Genomic DNA, 13,744 nt, shown 5'->3' with positions numbered 1-13,744 from the left:
ATTTTTTAAAGTAATTTAGTATTTTTTTTTTAACCCCTCCTATCTTCTACTCCGTCATGCTTCCCTTCAATTTAAAAAACTTTCTCTTTTTCAATTTCTGAATTAGTAAATTGAGGGGGAAAATGTTAAAATCGGAAATGGTCATTTAACGATTGGTTGTTGGTATCCTCACTCTTCGAAAAAGTACGTGGTGGTGGTAAAGTTTACTGTAGTAAGAGGGAAAAGAAATAGTATTAGAAAAAGATAACCTTAAATTTTGTTTCCTAAAAGTTGGCCACTGTCTTTGGTGATTCGCACGTGTAGACCTCTTTTTCATGGGCATCACCGATCACTCCATCAGACGTAAAGATACGAGAAGAACGTGTTCCTGTGACTTAGTTTGTGTATCTTACTTTTTGCTAGTAAGCTGCGATTTTTACAAGTAATTGGATATTACGCGTACTAGTGTTATACGTGCAAGTGTTTTATTATATTTTCACGAAAATTGTATTAGAATCATGAGTCATGAAAATAATACGAATACTACCAATTGGAAAATTCCCAAGCCGTGGACTTATTACGCGGTTCCTCGCACCGCAAGTACTTCTAATGCTAATATTCCTAACTCTAGTACTTCTAATGCTAATATTCGTAACTCTAGTACTTCAAATGTTAATATTTCTATCGTTAGTACTTCTAACACTACTATTTCTAACGTGCGTGTTCCAAATGCGAGAGTTTCAAACACGAGAATTCCTAATAGGAGTGTTCCAAACACGAATGTACCAAACGCGAATGTTTCAAATGCGAATGTTTCAAATGCGAATGTTCGAAACTCAAATGTTCCAAATGCGAATGCTCCAAACAATAGTGTTCCAAATGCAAATGTACCAAACGCGAATGTACCAAACGCGAATGTTCCAAATGCGAATGTTCAGTACGCGAATGCTCCAAACACTAGTGTTCCAAACGCGAGTACTCGCAACTGGTGGTCTCCGACCAAAATCTCTTATGCCGACGATTCATGGGAAGACGAATCGACTTCCAACGAGAGGAAAAGCGTAAAAGTAATAGCACAGAGTAGATCCCTGAATTTATGAAGAAATGCAAAATGTATGGAATATCACCTTATATTCCACAGTAAATATTTTATTTAATCTCGTAACATTGATTACATTTATTACAAACGATATTACTCGCGTGTGTTTTATGTATATCTTTGTAATTGAGAGAATGTGTTTAATAATCTCGCGGATATAGTAACAGCTAATCGGAGAAAACTAACATATTTTAATTTAGATGATTGATTTTTTTAGTATTTTTCTTAATAACTCTTATTGCTGTTTTCTTTAATTTGGAGTTTTATTTTTAAATCGAGACGCGTGTACTTTTTCGACAGTATATAATATTTATTATACATGGTATTATATTTAAAAAATTGTTTTTTTCTATAAAAATAATAAAAATAAGAATATAAAAATAAAAATATAAAAATATAAAAATTATAAAACCGAAAAAAATTTGTATGAATGTATAATTGTATAAATGTATAATTGTATAAATAATATAATTGTAAAAATATATAAATTGTATAAATGAATTAGAAAAATTGTTAGGAATGGTACGAGTTCCGAAAGAGTATTTCTTATACTCTTGAAAATAATTTCCGTTTAAAATATCATCGAGGTCCAAATAATATTAGTCAGAATCCTTTTCTGCTTAAAAACTCATTTGCCGCGTTCGGAGACTTGGATGCCTGGGGTGGTGCACGGATTGCTTGCTTACTATATCTATAATACTTGATAACGGTATATTCACTGTGCTAAGACATTGCACTGATAGTTTAAAAATATTTGGTTATTTAACATTAAGCAAAATCGTATATCGGTGAATTTTTGTTATTTATTAATTTATCTAATTTGCGTTATTCTCTCCATTCCGAACACTGCATCTTTTCATGTGAATCTTATTCGTGTTTTTTGATTAGTGAAGGCTAGATTAGACAAATCAAAAGGACAAACGGGTCGTACACGTACAGAAAACAGAGAGGGGGTTTCTCGATATGTCATATAGTCGAAAAGTATTAAGAAAGATTACGTAATGTAAAAGGAAAAAAAAACAATATTGAGAAATTATAAGCGTTGCGGGACGTAACATTACAAAAAAATTAAAAGCGATAAATTTTATTACATCTTGCGCAAATAAAAGAAGATTTATTACTTGAATTACAAATTCATCCTGTAAATATCATTCTGAAAAATGTATCGTTTCAGCACGCTAAAAATTATTTTTTCTTTTTATTGTATATTATTTAATTTATAATTAGTAGTTTTATTACTCTTTCTTAATAAAATTTATATCGTTAGCAAAAAATAAATTCGCACTTCCTATAATACAAATGCATTTTTTTTTAAATTATATTTCCTATAAAATTATTATAAAATACTATTGAAAAAATAAAAAAAAAATTTATTAGGCTTAATTTACAATAACGAAAAAAAAAATAAAAAAGCAAAGGAAAAGAAAGAAAAGAAAAAGAACGAAGAGAAAAAGAAAGAAAGAAAGATAAACATACTTTTTAGCGCTGTCAAGATAAGATGTAGGTATCGACAACGTGAAAGACACACACACAGCGCCGCTACTGTAGCTACTACACTACTACAGCCAAAACAATACGAATCTATGTGAAATTTCAATCCGCGTTTTTTCGCAAACAGCTGGCTATCTACGGCTAGTTTTCAGCAAAATCAATTTTCTAATGGAGTACTACAAGTGTGCAAAATTTGAAAAAAAAAACTGGTGTGTGTACTTATGTACGCACGTAAGAAGTTATACTTCTTTGGCGTACCAAAACGAATATAGAATCAAAAACCTCAAAAATATCTTCAGAAAAATAAGTAATCTTATTTATTTATACATGAAGAAGAAGAAGAGTTTAATTAAAATAAGAAATAAAATAAGAAATAAGAAATAAAAAAATTCATCAAATAATAAACTTTGAGATAAATTTTCTTCGCCAGGTGCAATACATAAATATTGCTTTTCATCCCACATTAATGTTTGTTGGTACGCAGTAAGACTTTCTTCTAAAGAAAAAAAAAAAATCATTTTGTTCAACTTTGTCGTGAATTTAAGTATCATTAAAAAGTGAATCATCAATTTTAATATCGTACATTCTATACAACGGAGACAGTATTAAAAATTGTAGCCAAGCATTAATTGTACGCTTGTTAACAATGCCATGTAAGTAACTAAATCGGTGAATTTTCTTACGTTTAATATGTACATTTATACAATAATCGTCATCAATATTTCTTGGAAGAGATTTGACCATTGTATTAACTGAAACAGGCACGTTAATTACTTGACCATAACTGGCGTATTTACCATTCACATGTCTCAGACGTCTAATCTGCATAAAAGAAATACGAGGCGAAATTAATCTTTCAGAAACTAAATCTAAAGGTGGTAGATGCTGAGGTACATCTGGATATTTGAAGCCGTTATATGTTGATATTAAAGGAATATTCTTCTTGTATGCAACGTACGTGTGTATGCATGTATTACAAAGTTTAGTATTTTTTATAGGTACATTAGGTATAAATTGTATTAGAATATCCTTATGTTCATTAGATAGCTCTTTTAAATCCTTTTTAAACCACAATCTGTTACATTCTAAGCATAAATGTCCAAATGAATTGTCCAAGAAATTTATTTTAAATTCCTTATGAGCTCGTTTAAATTGATGATAATTGCTATATTGTAAAGAAGGATCTAAATCCATATCAATTTGCTCGCCAGTGGAATGATTAATTACTAACTGGTCTGAAGAGTTAGAATAAATAGAGTGTACATCTGATTGAGGTAATTCCTGATCCATGATTGTGTCTTGGTTTAACGAATTGCGTTCTTCATCCGGTACAATGTCTTGATTAGACAATACATGTATAATCGAAGCATCAGCTAAATATTGATTATTTCGTGCTTGAGATCGTGAACTTTGCTCCATGTTTGTTAATGTAATGTTTTTTGATGTTATACGATGATGACACGGCATAGAAGAATTTTCCATATGCACATCAGCTCGCACAGTAATATAGTTGTGATAGTCATCTTTTGCAGTAGACAAATCTTGAAGAAGTAAATGTAAAAAATAAAGACCAAATTCCCAAACGTACCAAAAGAAGTATAAGTTCAAAAATAATAATTAGCAGTACTATTAGTTATTGCTGTGAATTTTAAATTGTATAAATTTGTACCGGTAATCATAGGCTGTATCGATGGTTCAGAAGTCACTAGTAAATTCGAAGTCGATGGGGCACATAAAGTTCCATTCGCAGACAATTGGTTTTCTTGAAGAAATAAATGTAAAATAAATGTCAAATAAAATAAACGTAAATAACTTCAAATAACTTCAAATAACTTCAAAACATAAAAACCAAACAAAAAAATATATAATTAGCAATAACATTAGTTATTGCTGGGACATTTAAATTATTTAAATTTGTACCGGTAATCACAGGCTTAGCCGATAGTTCGCAAAGTAAATTAGAAGTCTACGGAGTACATAAAATTTTTATGTGCAGACAATTCATATCCTTTTTTAATCATTTTTCTTCGCAGCTAATGAACTCTGCATCGTTTCGCATTAGCGTGCATTATGTTTTCCTTACTTTCCTCATTATTTTCCTTAATTTCCTTATTCCTTTTCCTACGAAGACGATAATCTCTACATTTCTCTGCATTAGTTTTAGGCATATTGAAAACTTAAAAAGAAATTGAAATGTATACTGATCCTGGTCAATAAGAAAGCTGCAAGAGATTATAGTTTAATAATAAATTCAAAATTAAAATAATTAAAATAATTAAAATAATTAAAATAAAATAAATAAATTTTCAACAATAATTAATAACAAATAATTAAATGTAATCTATAGATAAATGTGAATGCTTAATCTTAATTTTTTTATTGTTGCTAAGAAGAATAGTTGAAAATCTACGTCCGATCGGCACTATTTTTTATTAATTTGAATCGCAACGTGTCCAGCAACTTTCTGTACGATTTTCTTGCTAATCTTTAGTGAATTTGAAAACTTAAGCCCCACAACATTTATTTCTCCATATTCATTGTATTCAATACGAAATAACTACAATTTTCCCGAATGCCAATATATACTCTACATTTGTAAATAAAATAAAATATAACTTCAATAAAAACTTTTATAAAATAAAGATATTAAATACAAATTAAATAAAACACAATTATTAAAAAAATTAATAAAATAAAACAACAAATAAGAAAAAAGAAAAACACTTGGTTAAATCAGTACAAAGTATAATACTATATTGGCTCGTCAGGAAAAAGCCTTGTAGTATAAAAGCTCTGGTTGATAAATTAAATATAATAAGGAATTGCGGGTTTAATATAAGATTGAACACATATCTCACCTCTTGCTCGCTTCGCTTGTATACGGATTCAACAAAAAGGTTCACCTCGTTTATGGAAGTATAAGGAATACTTATACTTTTCTTATTTCGCTTCTAGCTTAAATCGCTTTGTTCGTCGCTTTCTTTGTAAATTCTTCGCTGGTTAATCTAAAACGTGACGTCGTATGCGTCCAGTGGAAGAATAGGACGAGATTCTTTGTTTAGTAAGCCCAGCAGGGCGTGCTTAGCGACGATTTGTAGAGTGGGATGGGACGATAACAAAATTTCGATATTTTCAATATTTTCGAAATGATTGAGCCGCATATTTCGAATATACGCTAAGAATTTATAATCTTTACAAATGGTACATAAATCGTTATTACGTTGATCGCCACACGAATTTTGAAGAAAATCCTCGTCAGGCTACGCTCGTTATTTGTATTGAAGAAGTATAATTTCGAAACAATCACAATACATTCACATTGCACAATACGTTTCCAGTCTTTTATGCTACACTCTCCATATTTTTATAATTAATTACAGATTACCTATCACAATGATAACATATTATTATTATTATTATAATTATTATTATTATTATCATTATAATTATTATCATTATTATTATTATTATTATTATTATTATCATTATAATTATTATAATTATTATTATTGTTATTTTTATTATTATCATTATTAATTTTCCTTGTTACTTTTTAATTTTCCTAGTTTATTTTTTAATTAATCTTATTATTACATTATTAGTATTATTATTATTAATTTTATTTTCATATAGAATATAGTTGATAAAGAAACCTGTTCCTCTTCACTGCTTGATGATCGATAATATTCCCTAATGTAAGAAGATTATTTTTTTTTATTATTATATTTTTATTCTCATTTATTTATTGAAGTTATTTAATATTCTATAAATATATATATATATTTATAGCGTGACTGGGTAAAAAGGGGGAAAATTGAAAGTATGAGTAGATAAGTTACTAATTATTCTTTTTTATTAAGTTTACAAAAAAAAGAAAGGAAAAATATTTTCAATCGATCGATATACTATATGTATAGGAAAGAATAAAAAAATATCAAAATATAGATATCAGTCCACATTAAATATAAGGGAGATACATCGATAACATTAAATGTAAGGGAGATATATATGCGTTAACGGCCATGGCGCGGTTACAGCATTAGTTCTCGCTCGATCATTTCAGTAAAGCAGCGCTGAGTACGATTAGTACTTGGATGGGAGACCCCCTTGAAAAAAAAAAGGGAAGAAGAAGAGAAGACAACTTCACGCCGTAAACTTGTAATCGCTTTGCTGCGTGTCGTAAATAGCGACAAACTTCATGGTGTCGTTTTTACAGACGCTCGGAAAAAATCACTCCCCATTACATTTTCCCCAACGCGCCAAAAGAAGTACAACTTCAAAAAATTTATTTTGTACATTTCAAGACACCTATAAAAAAATGTAAAAATTTCTAAACGATCGCATTTTATTTTCATATTTAACAAAATTTATGAAAAAAACATCGAATATTCAACCGTCATACCGGGCTACTACTTCCAAGAACGGCCGATCGTAAGCGAAGTAATCCGAAGTAATGCAGCCAGCACCAAGCGGAAAATCCGACGTAGCACTGCCGGCGCCAAGCGAAGAAATTTTCTCGAAAAACCCGGACGTCAAAGTGTTTAGAACCAAATAAACATAACGGCGCCTTTTACTTGCAAGTTTTTCTTCGCACATGGTGGCGTTAGTTGTCGGATGTATCTAACTTCACGCATATACTATGCATGCGAGTAAACGTAATATATTTTTATTATATATATAGGTATGCAACTATTCTTAAATGTTGTTAATTCTTTTGTTTTTAGTAGCCTAACGTTCGTAAAAATTCGTTTTAAATTATTTTTAATGTTTAGATATTTATGTCGTGGTATTTTACATGTTTCTCTTGAATGTAGGATTACTAAAAGTTGACACTGCCTGTTTATAGAGAGGATTGTAATTCTGGAATAAAAATTATTTATATTATTTATTATATAATACATTACATAAATTTCATTTTGAATAATAAAACAAAATAATATAGTATTCCTAATAACAATAATTAAGCAATATGAAATAACTTACTCGGCTCCATCTTGCAAGTACACGCTCTCTTTCAAATTTTTCATATTCTCTTTTATCATGAATCATCGTTGCTATTTTCCATATTAAAATAATCAATAATCCTGCCAATATTACACTAATAGAAACACCCAGAGAAACACCTACATGAACAAGCATTACATTTATTTCATATTTTTCTATTATGCTATTTATTTTAATTTAAAAATCTGTTTATTACCAAACACATCGATCGGTACAGGACACTCTGGTTTTTTTTGCACTAAAATCTTGATCGTGTTATCTTTATTTTTATCTTTTCCAACATATTCGTATTTAAATGCAAAAAAACAACCCCCGTCTCCATCAGTACGACAATAATGAGTATCCAATTTATAATCGTTTTCGGGATCTTCTTTTACAACGTCTACCTAATAAATAAATTTGTTCACATTTTGATAAAGAATTGAATTCAAGTTCTTGTCAATTTATATATAAATGATTAATAAATAATAAAACTTACAATGCTGATTTGATAATAACAGTTGCAAGTTCCATTTTGAGCAAGTGGACCAGTTCCATAAGCCATACATTCGACGCAATCTTTTAATTCCTCGCATCTTTGACCCGGACAGTTCTATAAAAAAACTTCTCGATTATTATTAACTTGTACAAATTCTATAAAAATCAAAATTGAGAGTAGGCTCATTTGGAAATTCGAGAGGCGTATAAATAATTGCCAAAAAACCGAAAATAATACACCTGCAGCAACGCTATTAACCGTTAAAAAAATAAGACAATTAATTTGTCGATTTTGTGATAGTTGAAAAGTTGAACGAACCTATATGTAAGTATGTGTATTGATATGTTGCAAGAATAAAATTTATAAAAATTCAGTGACGCAAATTATATCAATGAAGTGGTAGTTTTGCGATAAGAAAAAACATGACGGAAAAAAATTTAGCTTAAGCAAGCAAGCAAGCAAACAAATCGATTAAATACAAATTGAACTTAAAAGACGTTGAAAATATTTTGCAAAATACTTTTTAGGAGAAAAGAAATCGTTTAAACGAGCCAATCAGAAAAATTATTTGTTCTGAATTCTTGTTAAATATGTAATTAATAGTCACATTTTGCCAAATTTGCAAACAAAACAAAAACAGAAAATCGAAAGAGGACTTTTTTTAAAATTTAAAAATGTAGATAACTATGTAAGTTTAAAAATGTAGATAACTATTATCACTCTGTTTTGTTTTTTGACTTTTTTCTTACCGGACACTCCTCACAAAATTCACCGGAATATCGGATCTTGTCCTTTTCGTGACAGTGGCATTTGCCGCAGATGCAGTCGCCGCGGCCGCTGCAAATCGTCGAGCTTCTCTCGGCTTTATTCGTCGAGGGAAGAATACACGTGCTGTTGGTCTCCTTGCAATCACAGGTTTCGCCGCTAAAACCTTGCCGGCAAATGCACCTACCGCATTCGCACTTACCGTGTTTGCCGCAGACCTTAAAAGTACCGAAGTTACGAGAAACAAATATTAGAAGATATGGTATCAAGATGATGCACTATGTAGAAAAATAAAAAACAAAATACAAATATATAGAAATATATTCTTCTTTTAAGAAAGAAGAAAGTTTTTTTAAAGTAGTTTCAAAAATAAAGCGAATCTTACGTTTCGTCTGATTAATTTCTATAAAAAGAAAAGCAATTATTTCAGAAAGTAAAATCGTAAAATTTTGTTTAATACGTTCGAGAAATAAATTTCCGTTCATTTATTCGACAAATATAATTTTAGTCAACGATATTAATTCTTTCTCTATTTTGAATCGTTCGTCGAGAATCTCATTTGAATTTAAACAAAGGCGTATATATTAAGAAATCACAGAAGTCATATCTATATCGGTAAAGATAACGATCCCCCATCGTGTAAATAATTTCGAAAATAAAACAACAATTAGGGAAACTCACCTCATCTCCGCTTCGTTTGCAAGAGAAGTTATCGCATTCGCAGTACTTCCCATAAAAGATTTCCTGCGGGTTCTCGCGTTTTATGCAATTGCAGACACCACATTTGCAAGCACCGTGACCACTGCAAATCTCGTCGCTTGTGTTGTTTGCTTTGCAATCTTCCGTTACGTTCTGACTACTCGAACCGAACACGTGTCTCTCGCATTCGCATTGTTTACCGTAAAAGCCATCGTTGCAAAAACAAATACCACAAGTCAACGTCCCTCTTCTTCTGCATTTAACTGAATTCAACTGATATAAACATAAAAATGTATTTATTTTTTTATCGTTCAAATTTGTTAAATATATGTATATTTATTAATTAATAATTATTATTTTATTTTATATAAATCATTTATTAAAATTATTTACACAACTATATTTATGACCTACGTGTATGTGTTTGCAGGTGTGTTTATAAAAAAAAAAAGAGAAAAATATACCTCAGAATTATCTTTCTTTTCGCAAGGACAATCGCAAAGAATTTCAATATCGACGGTCAAACTTTCGTTTATTCCACGTGGTTTTATCTGCAACACTTGCTGCCTTTCGCTTAAATTCTTTGGACATTCAAAAGCCTGAAAATAATTTGAATTTACATTTATTGTAAAAATATTGTAAATTAATTAATAGTGTTTTGTTTTACCTTCAAAACGATTTCGAACTCTACGACGTTTCCAACACGCAATCCTCCGCATTCATGCCATTCCATTAATTTTTCGGTCGCGTTCAAACATCGTGAATAATATTTAACGTTGATAAAGTTTGGTGCGTTATCCATCATCGACACTGAACTCACTAATTGCTAAATTAAAGGAGATGATGTCATTAAAATATTATTACATCAATATCTCTCAATGTTAGAAATTGTTTTTCTTCTCATAAGTCTTGAGATATTATTCGCGTAATTCGAATGAAAAATAAAATAAACAATAACAAATAATTGTAAACTTTTCTCGTTGAACTTTCTGATAATGACTGATTGAACGTTACTTTGTCGAATACCATTATCATTATCATTAAGGGGTTATACGCAGTTAGGATTTTCAAAAAATCGAATTTTTTTTTTTGCATTTTCGGAATGTACATATATTTAAGTATATTCTCTGAAAATTTCAAATCGATCCGACAAATATTCTTCACTTCATGTAAGCTGCAAACAAAAATTTTTAACTATGTGTAAACGTCTCTTTGAAACTTTAAACGCGTTTTTCTCAAAACGGTATTTTCAAAGTCGGTGATCTCGATTTCTCAGAAATAACTCAACCGATTTGTCTTATATTTTTACACAATATTCTTAGATATATTCCTCGGGTATTATCGAGAGGAATAAGAATTAAAAAAATCATTACTATTTTTTTTTTACAATTTAGAGCGAAAATTTTAGTCAAAAAAAAAACTTTTTTCAAATAGACGCCATTTTGTCAAAAATCAAAATTTTTATTATTCCTTGGTTTTAATACCTGCATTAATCTATCCTTTAAAAGAATCCACCATATTTTTTAATTTCGGATAATCCAAACCGCTAAAATGGAGATCACCGCCAAACGTCTTTTTTTAGAGGACGTTCAGGAAATCATCTACAGGAGCAGTGCAGATTAATATTTTTACAGAATCGACGCGCTATTGTATTCTCAAAAGTTCACTCTATTTGAATTACCAACAATTTTTTTTGAGAAATAAAAACTGTTTCTAGAAAAAATTCATGAAAATACGTCATTTTCGAGCCTCGCAACTGCGTATAACCCCTTAATATTCATATTACACGTTGTTGATATTACAAAATTTCACTCTAAGCGAACAATATCATTTTCAAACATACAAAAATATCTTTTTCGACAATAATACCAAATAATATCTTATTCGTATTTGAAAATTAATTAAAAACTAGTTAAATATCGTTACATGCATGATATGTCTATAAATTTATGATAATAAAAAGGAAGATACGTAATTTAATGTCTACATTAAGGGTCGTAAAAGTATTGGCAAGGATAAAAGGGATGGCTAAATGGAAAAGTTTGAGAAACTTTGTACTTTACTATAGATTAATATTAATATAAAATGGATATTATATGATAAAGAAAATACCTCGTATTGTCTGCTGATAAATGCAACAATATTTTCATCGTTGTCTTCCATCGTATCGATGGACGATCCTCTGATAATTTCACTTAATTTTTGATATAGCCTATATAATCTTTTATTTTTTTTCGTCGGCAAGGCAAAGATAATATTCACGTTATGTTCTCGAGATTTTTTAACGATCTATGTTGAAAACAAAATTTAATTGCATTATAAAAATGAATAATATCACAACGATCGATTAATTATTCGATCACTGAATTCAAGAATCGTTAACCGGTAATTATTACATGTTTTTTTTTAATTGAACGATCAGTGAATTTACATACCTGAGCAATCGATGGATAATCTTGAAGTAACGAATAACTATAATATCCCTGTTCATCTAAATGACATTGGCAATCATTTGGCTCGACGATACCAGCTAACTGAAAATCCCTCAATTTCAATTAATATTGAAAATAATTAATCTCATTCGTTTATAGCAATGACATATTAGACAAAATATTTGCCATACTTTTCCATCACCTGCCAAATGAAAAGTTCCGTCTGTCGAAAGCACGAGAAGATGACGAGCCTTTTCTCGCCAACCAATTACATTCGAACAAACTATGGCCTGCATCAAAGCATCGAAACAACCCTCGGGAATGTCGATGTTCGCGGAAACTGGAGTTTCCATTACTCTTTCCTACAAAGTTAATAAATACTCAATTATTACTTCTCTCTCATGGTTTTTAAAATATTAAAAATATTATTTTCAATAAATATAAAAATTACTAAAAAAACAACAAAACTATAACTTTCCATATTTTTTTTTATTATAAAAAATATGAAAAGTACCTCGAAAAGTTTGACATCGTCAGTGAGACGCAGCTGATGCTTGAATCCATACGCAGGCGCACAATACTGTTTGCTTTTTTTCGAATAACAAGGATTTTTTAACCTAAAAACAATTCATATTTTGTTATTCAAACTATTCAATTTTACAGAATAAATGAAAACAAGCCATGAAAAATCAAAGTTACCGTTTTTCTTGTGTACTACTCATCGGTAGGACAACCTTATCAACGAAACTTCCAAAACCGAGACGAAAATTGGACGTTAAATTTTTCATTGCTAACTGCAATTTTACAGCAAGTTTGGATAATTTTTCTTTGTAAACTTTCATCGTCAATGATAAATCCATCAGATAATACAAGTCAACGGGATAATCTTCCGCTTGACTGTACTTCAAAATAATCCGGTATTCTTCGTCTTTGAAGTTTATTTTATAAAAAGAACGAAAATTTTTTACGATTGATTATGATGATATTATCTTGAAAGATATTTTTTTATAATATCTTACCTTTTCTTAAACGTAATTTTATCCGCTGAGGTTGTATTTGAACTGGATTTTTCCCTTTGATAGAAGACAACGGAAGATTTTCAATAATCGTCATCGAATTTTGTATATCAACCACGTCATGTCTTTTACACCATAAATCACCTTCCTTTAATAATTTCTCTCTCGTAACGCAACGTACAATTTGTCCGTTCTGTCCAAATGCCTTGGAAAAATAAATCAGATAATGTTAATCAGATAAAAAGGAAATACACCTGTTTGTTGAGTAGCCGAAAACAATAATATAAATCAAAGTAATAAGTAATCAAAATAGCTCGTACAGTTTTCAAATATTTTTCTATTATAAATTATTATTAAAAGCAAGAAAGAATTTTTTCTGGAGATTATTTATAAAATGCTATTAAATATTAAAGTAATGTTGTATTCAATTTTTGAACATGAAGATTGGTCAAATATTAACGTAATTACACGATATTTTCTATAAATAAAAATTTCTTTTTACACTTCTTTAATTATTTCATTTAATTTGCTCTTACATTCGTCGAACACCAAACACATTGCGGGGTTTGCAAACACTTTCCACATGTTTCTTGAGACGCGCAGATACTTTCCGAATCTTTATATTCACCTGACACTGAAATAGTAATACTAAGAAACAAACACGCGTGCAGTGAAAAGAATACATATGATCGATGCATTATATGACTGTTTTATTGCTACGATTCGCTTATGCGAACTGTTTCGAGGCTGTTATAAGAAGTTTTAAGTATAGCAAGTATGT

The 13,744-nt window shown here is 29.8% G+C and overlaps 2 protein-coding genes across 2 annotated transcripts; one reads left to right on the top strand and one right to left on the bottom strand.

Annotated features, from left to right (window-relative positions):
• The first annotated feature begins 497 nt into the window (after nt 1-497).
• LOC122515911 (uncharacterized protein in mobD 3'region-like) lies at nt 498-1,079 on the top strand. Its single transcript, XM_043633407.1, has one exon. The coding sequence runs from the start codon at nt 498-500 to the stop codon at nt 1,077-1,079; it is 582 nt and encodes a 193-aa protein (XP_043489342.1).
• Nucleotides 1,080-6,896: 5,817 nt separating this feature from the next.
• LOC122515683 (integrin beta-PS-like) lies at nt 6,897-13,744 on the bottom strand. The gene is made up of 15 exons (XM_043633085.1): nt 13,500-13,744; nt 12,967-13,168; nt 12,647-12,875; nt 12,462-12,564; nt 12,139-12,309; nt 11,951-12,049; nt 11,628-11,804; nt 10,183-10,341; nt 9,980-10,114; nt 9,498-9,788; nt 8,801-9,034; nt 8,052-8,165; nt 7,770-7,959; nt 7,553-7,692; nt 6,897-7,429 (listed from the first exon to the last, which is right to left on the bottom strand). The coding sequence occupies exons 1-15, from the start codon at nt 13,659-13,661 to the stop codon at nt 7,361-7,363; spliced, it is 2,475 nt and encodes an 824-aa protein (XP_043489020.1). The 5' UTR covers nt 13,662-13,744; the 3' UTR covers nt 6,897-7,360.

The sequence above is a fragment of the Polistes fuscatus genome, unplaced genomic scaffold (assembly GCF_010416935.1).
Source record: "Polistes fuscatus isolate 324 unplaced genomic scaffold, CU_Pfus_HIC Scaffold19, whole genome shotgun sequence".
NCBI classification, from domain to species: domain Eukaryota; kingdom Metazoa; phylum Arthropoda; class Insecta; order Hymenoptera; family Vespidae; genus Polistes; species Polistes fuscatus.
Note: the sequence above shows the minus strand (reverse complement) of the source record. Positions and strands in the feature narration are given on the sequence as shown.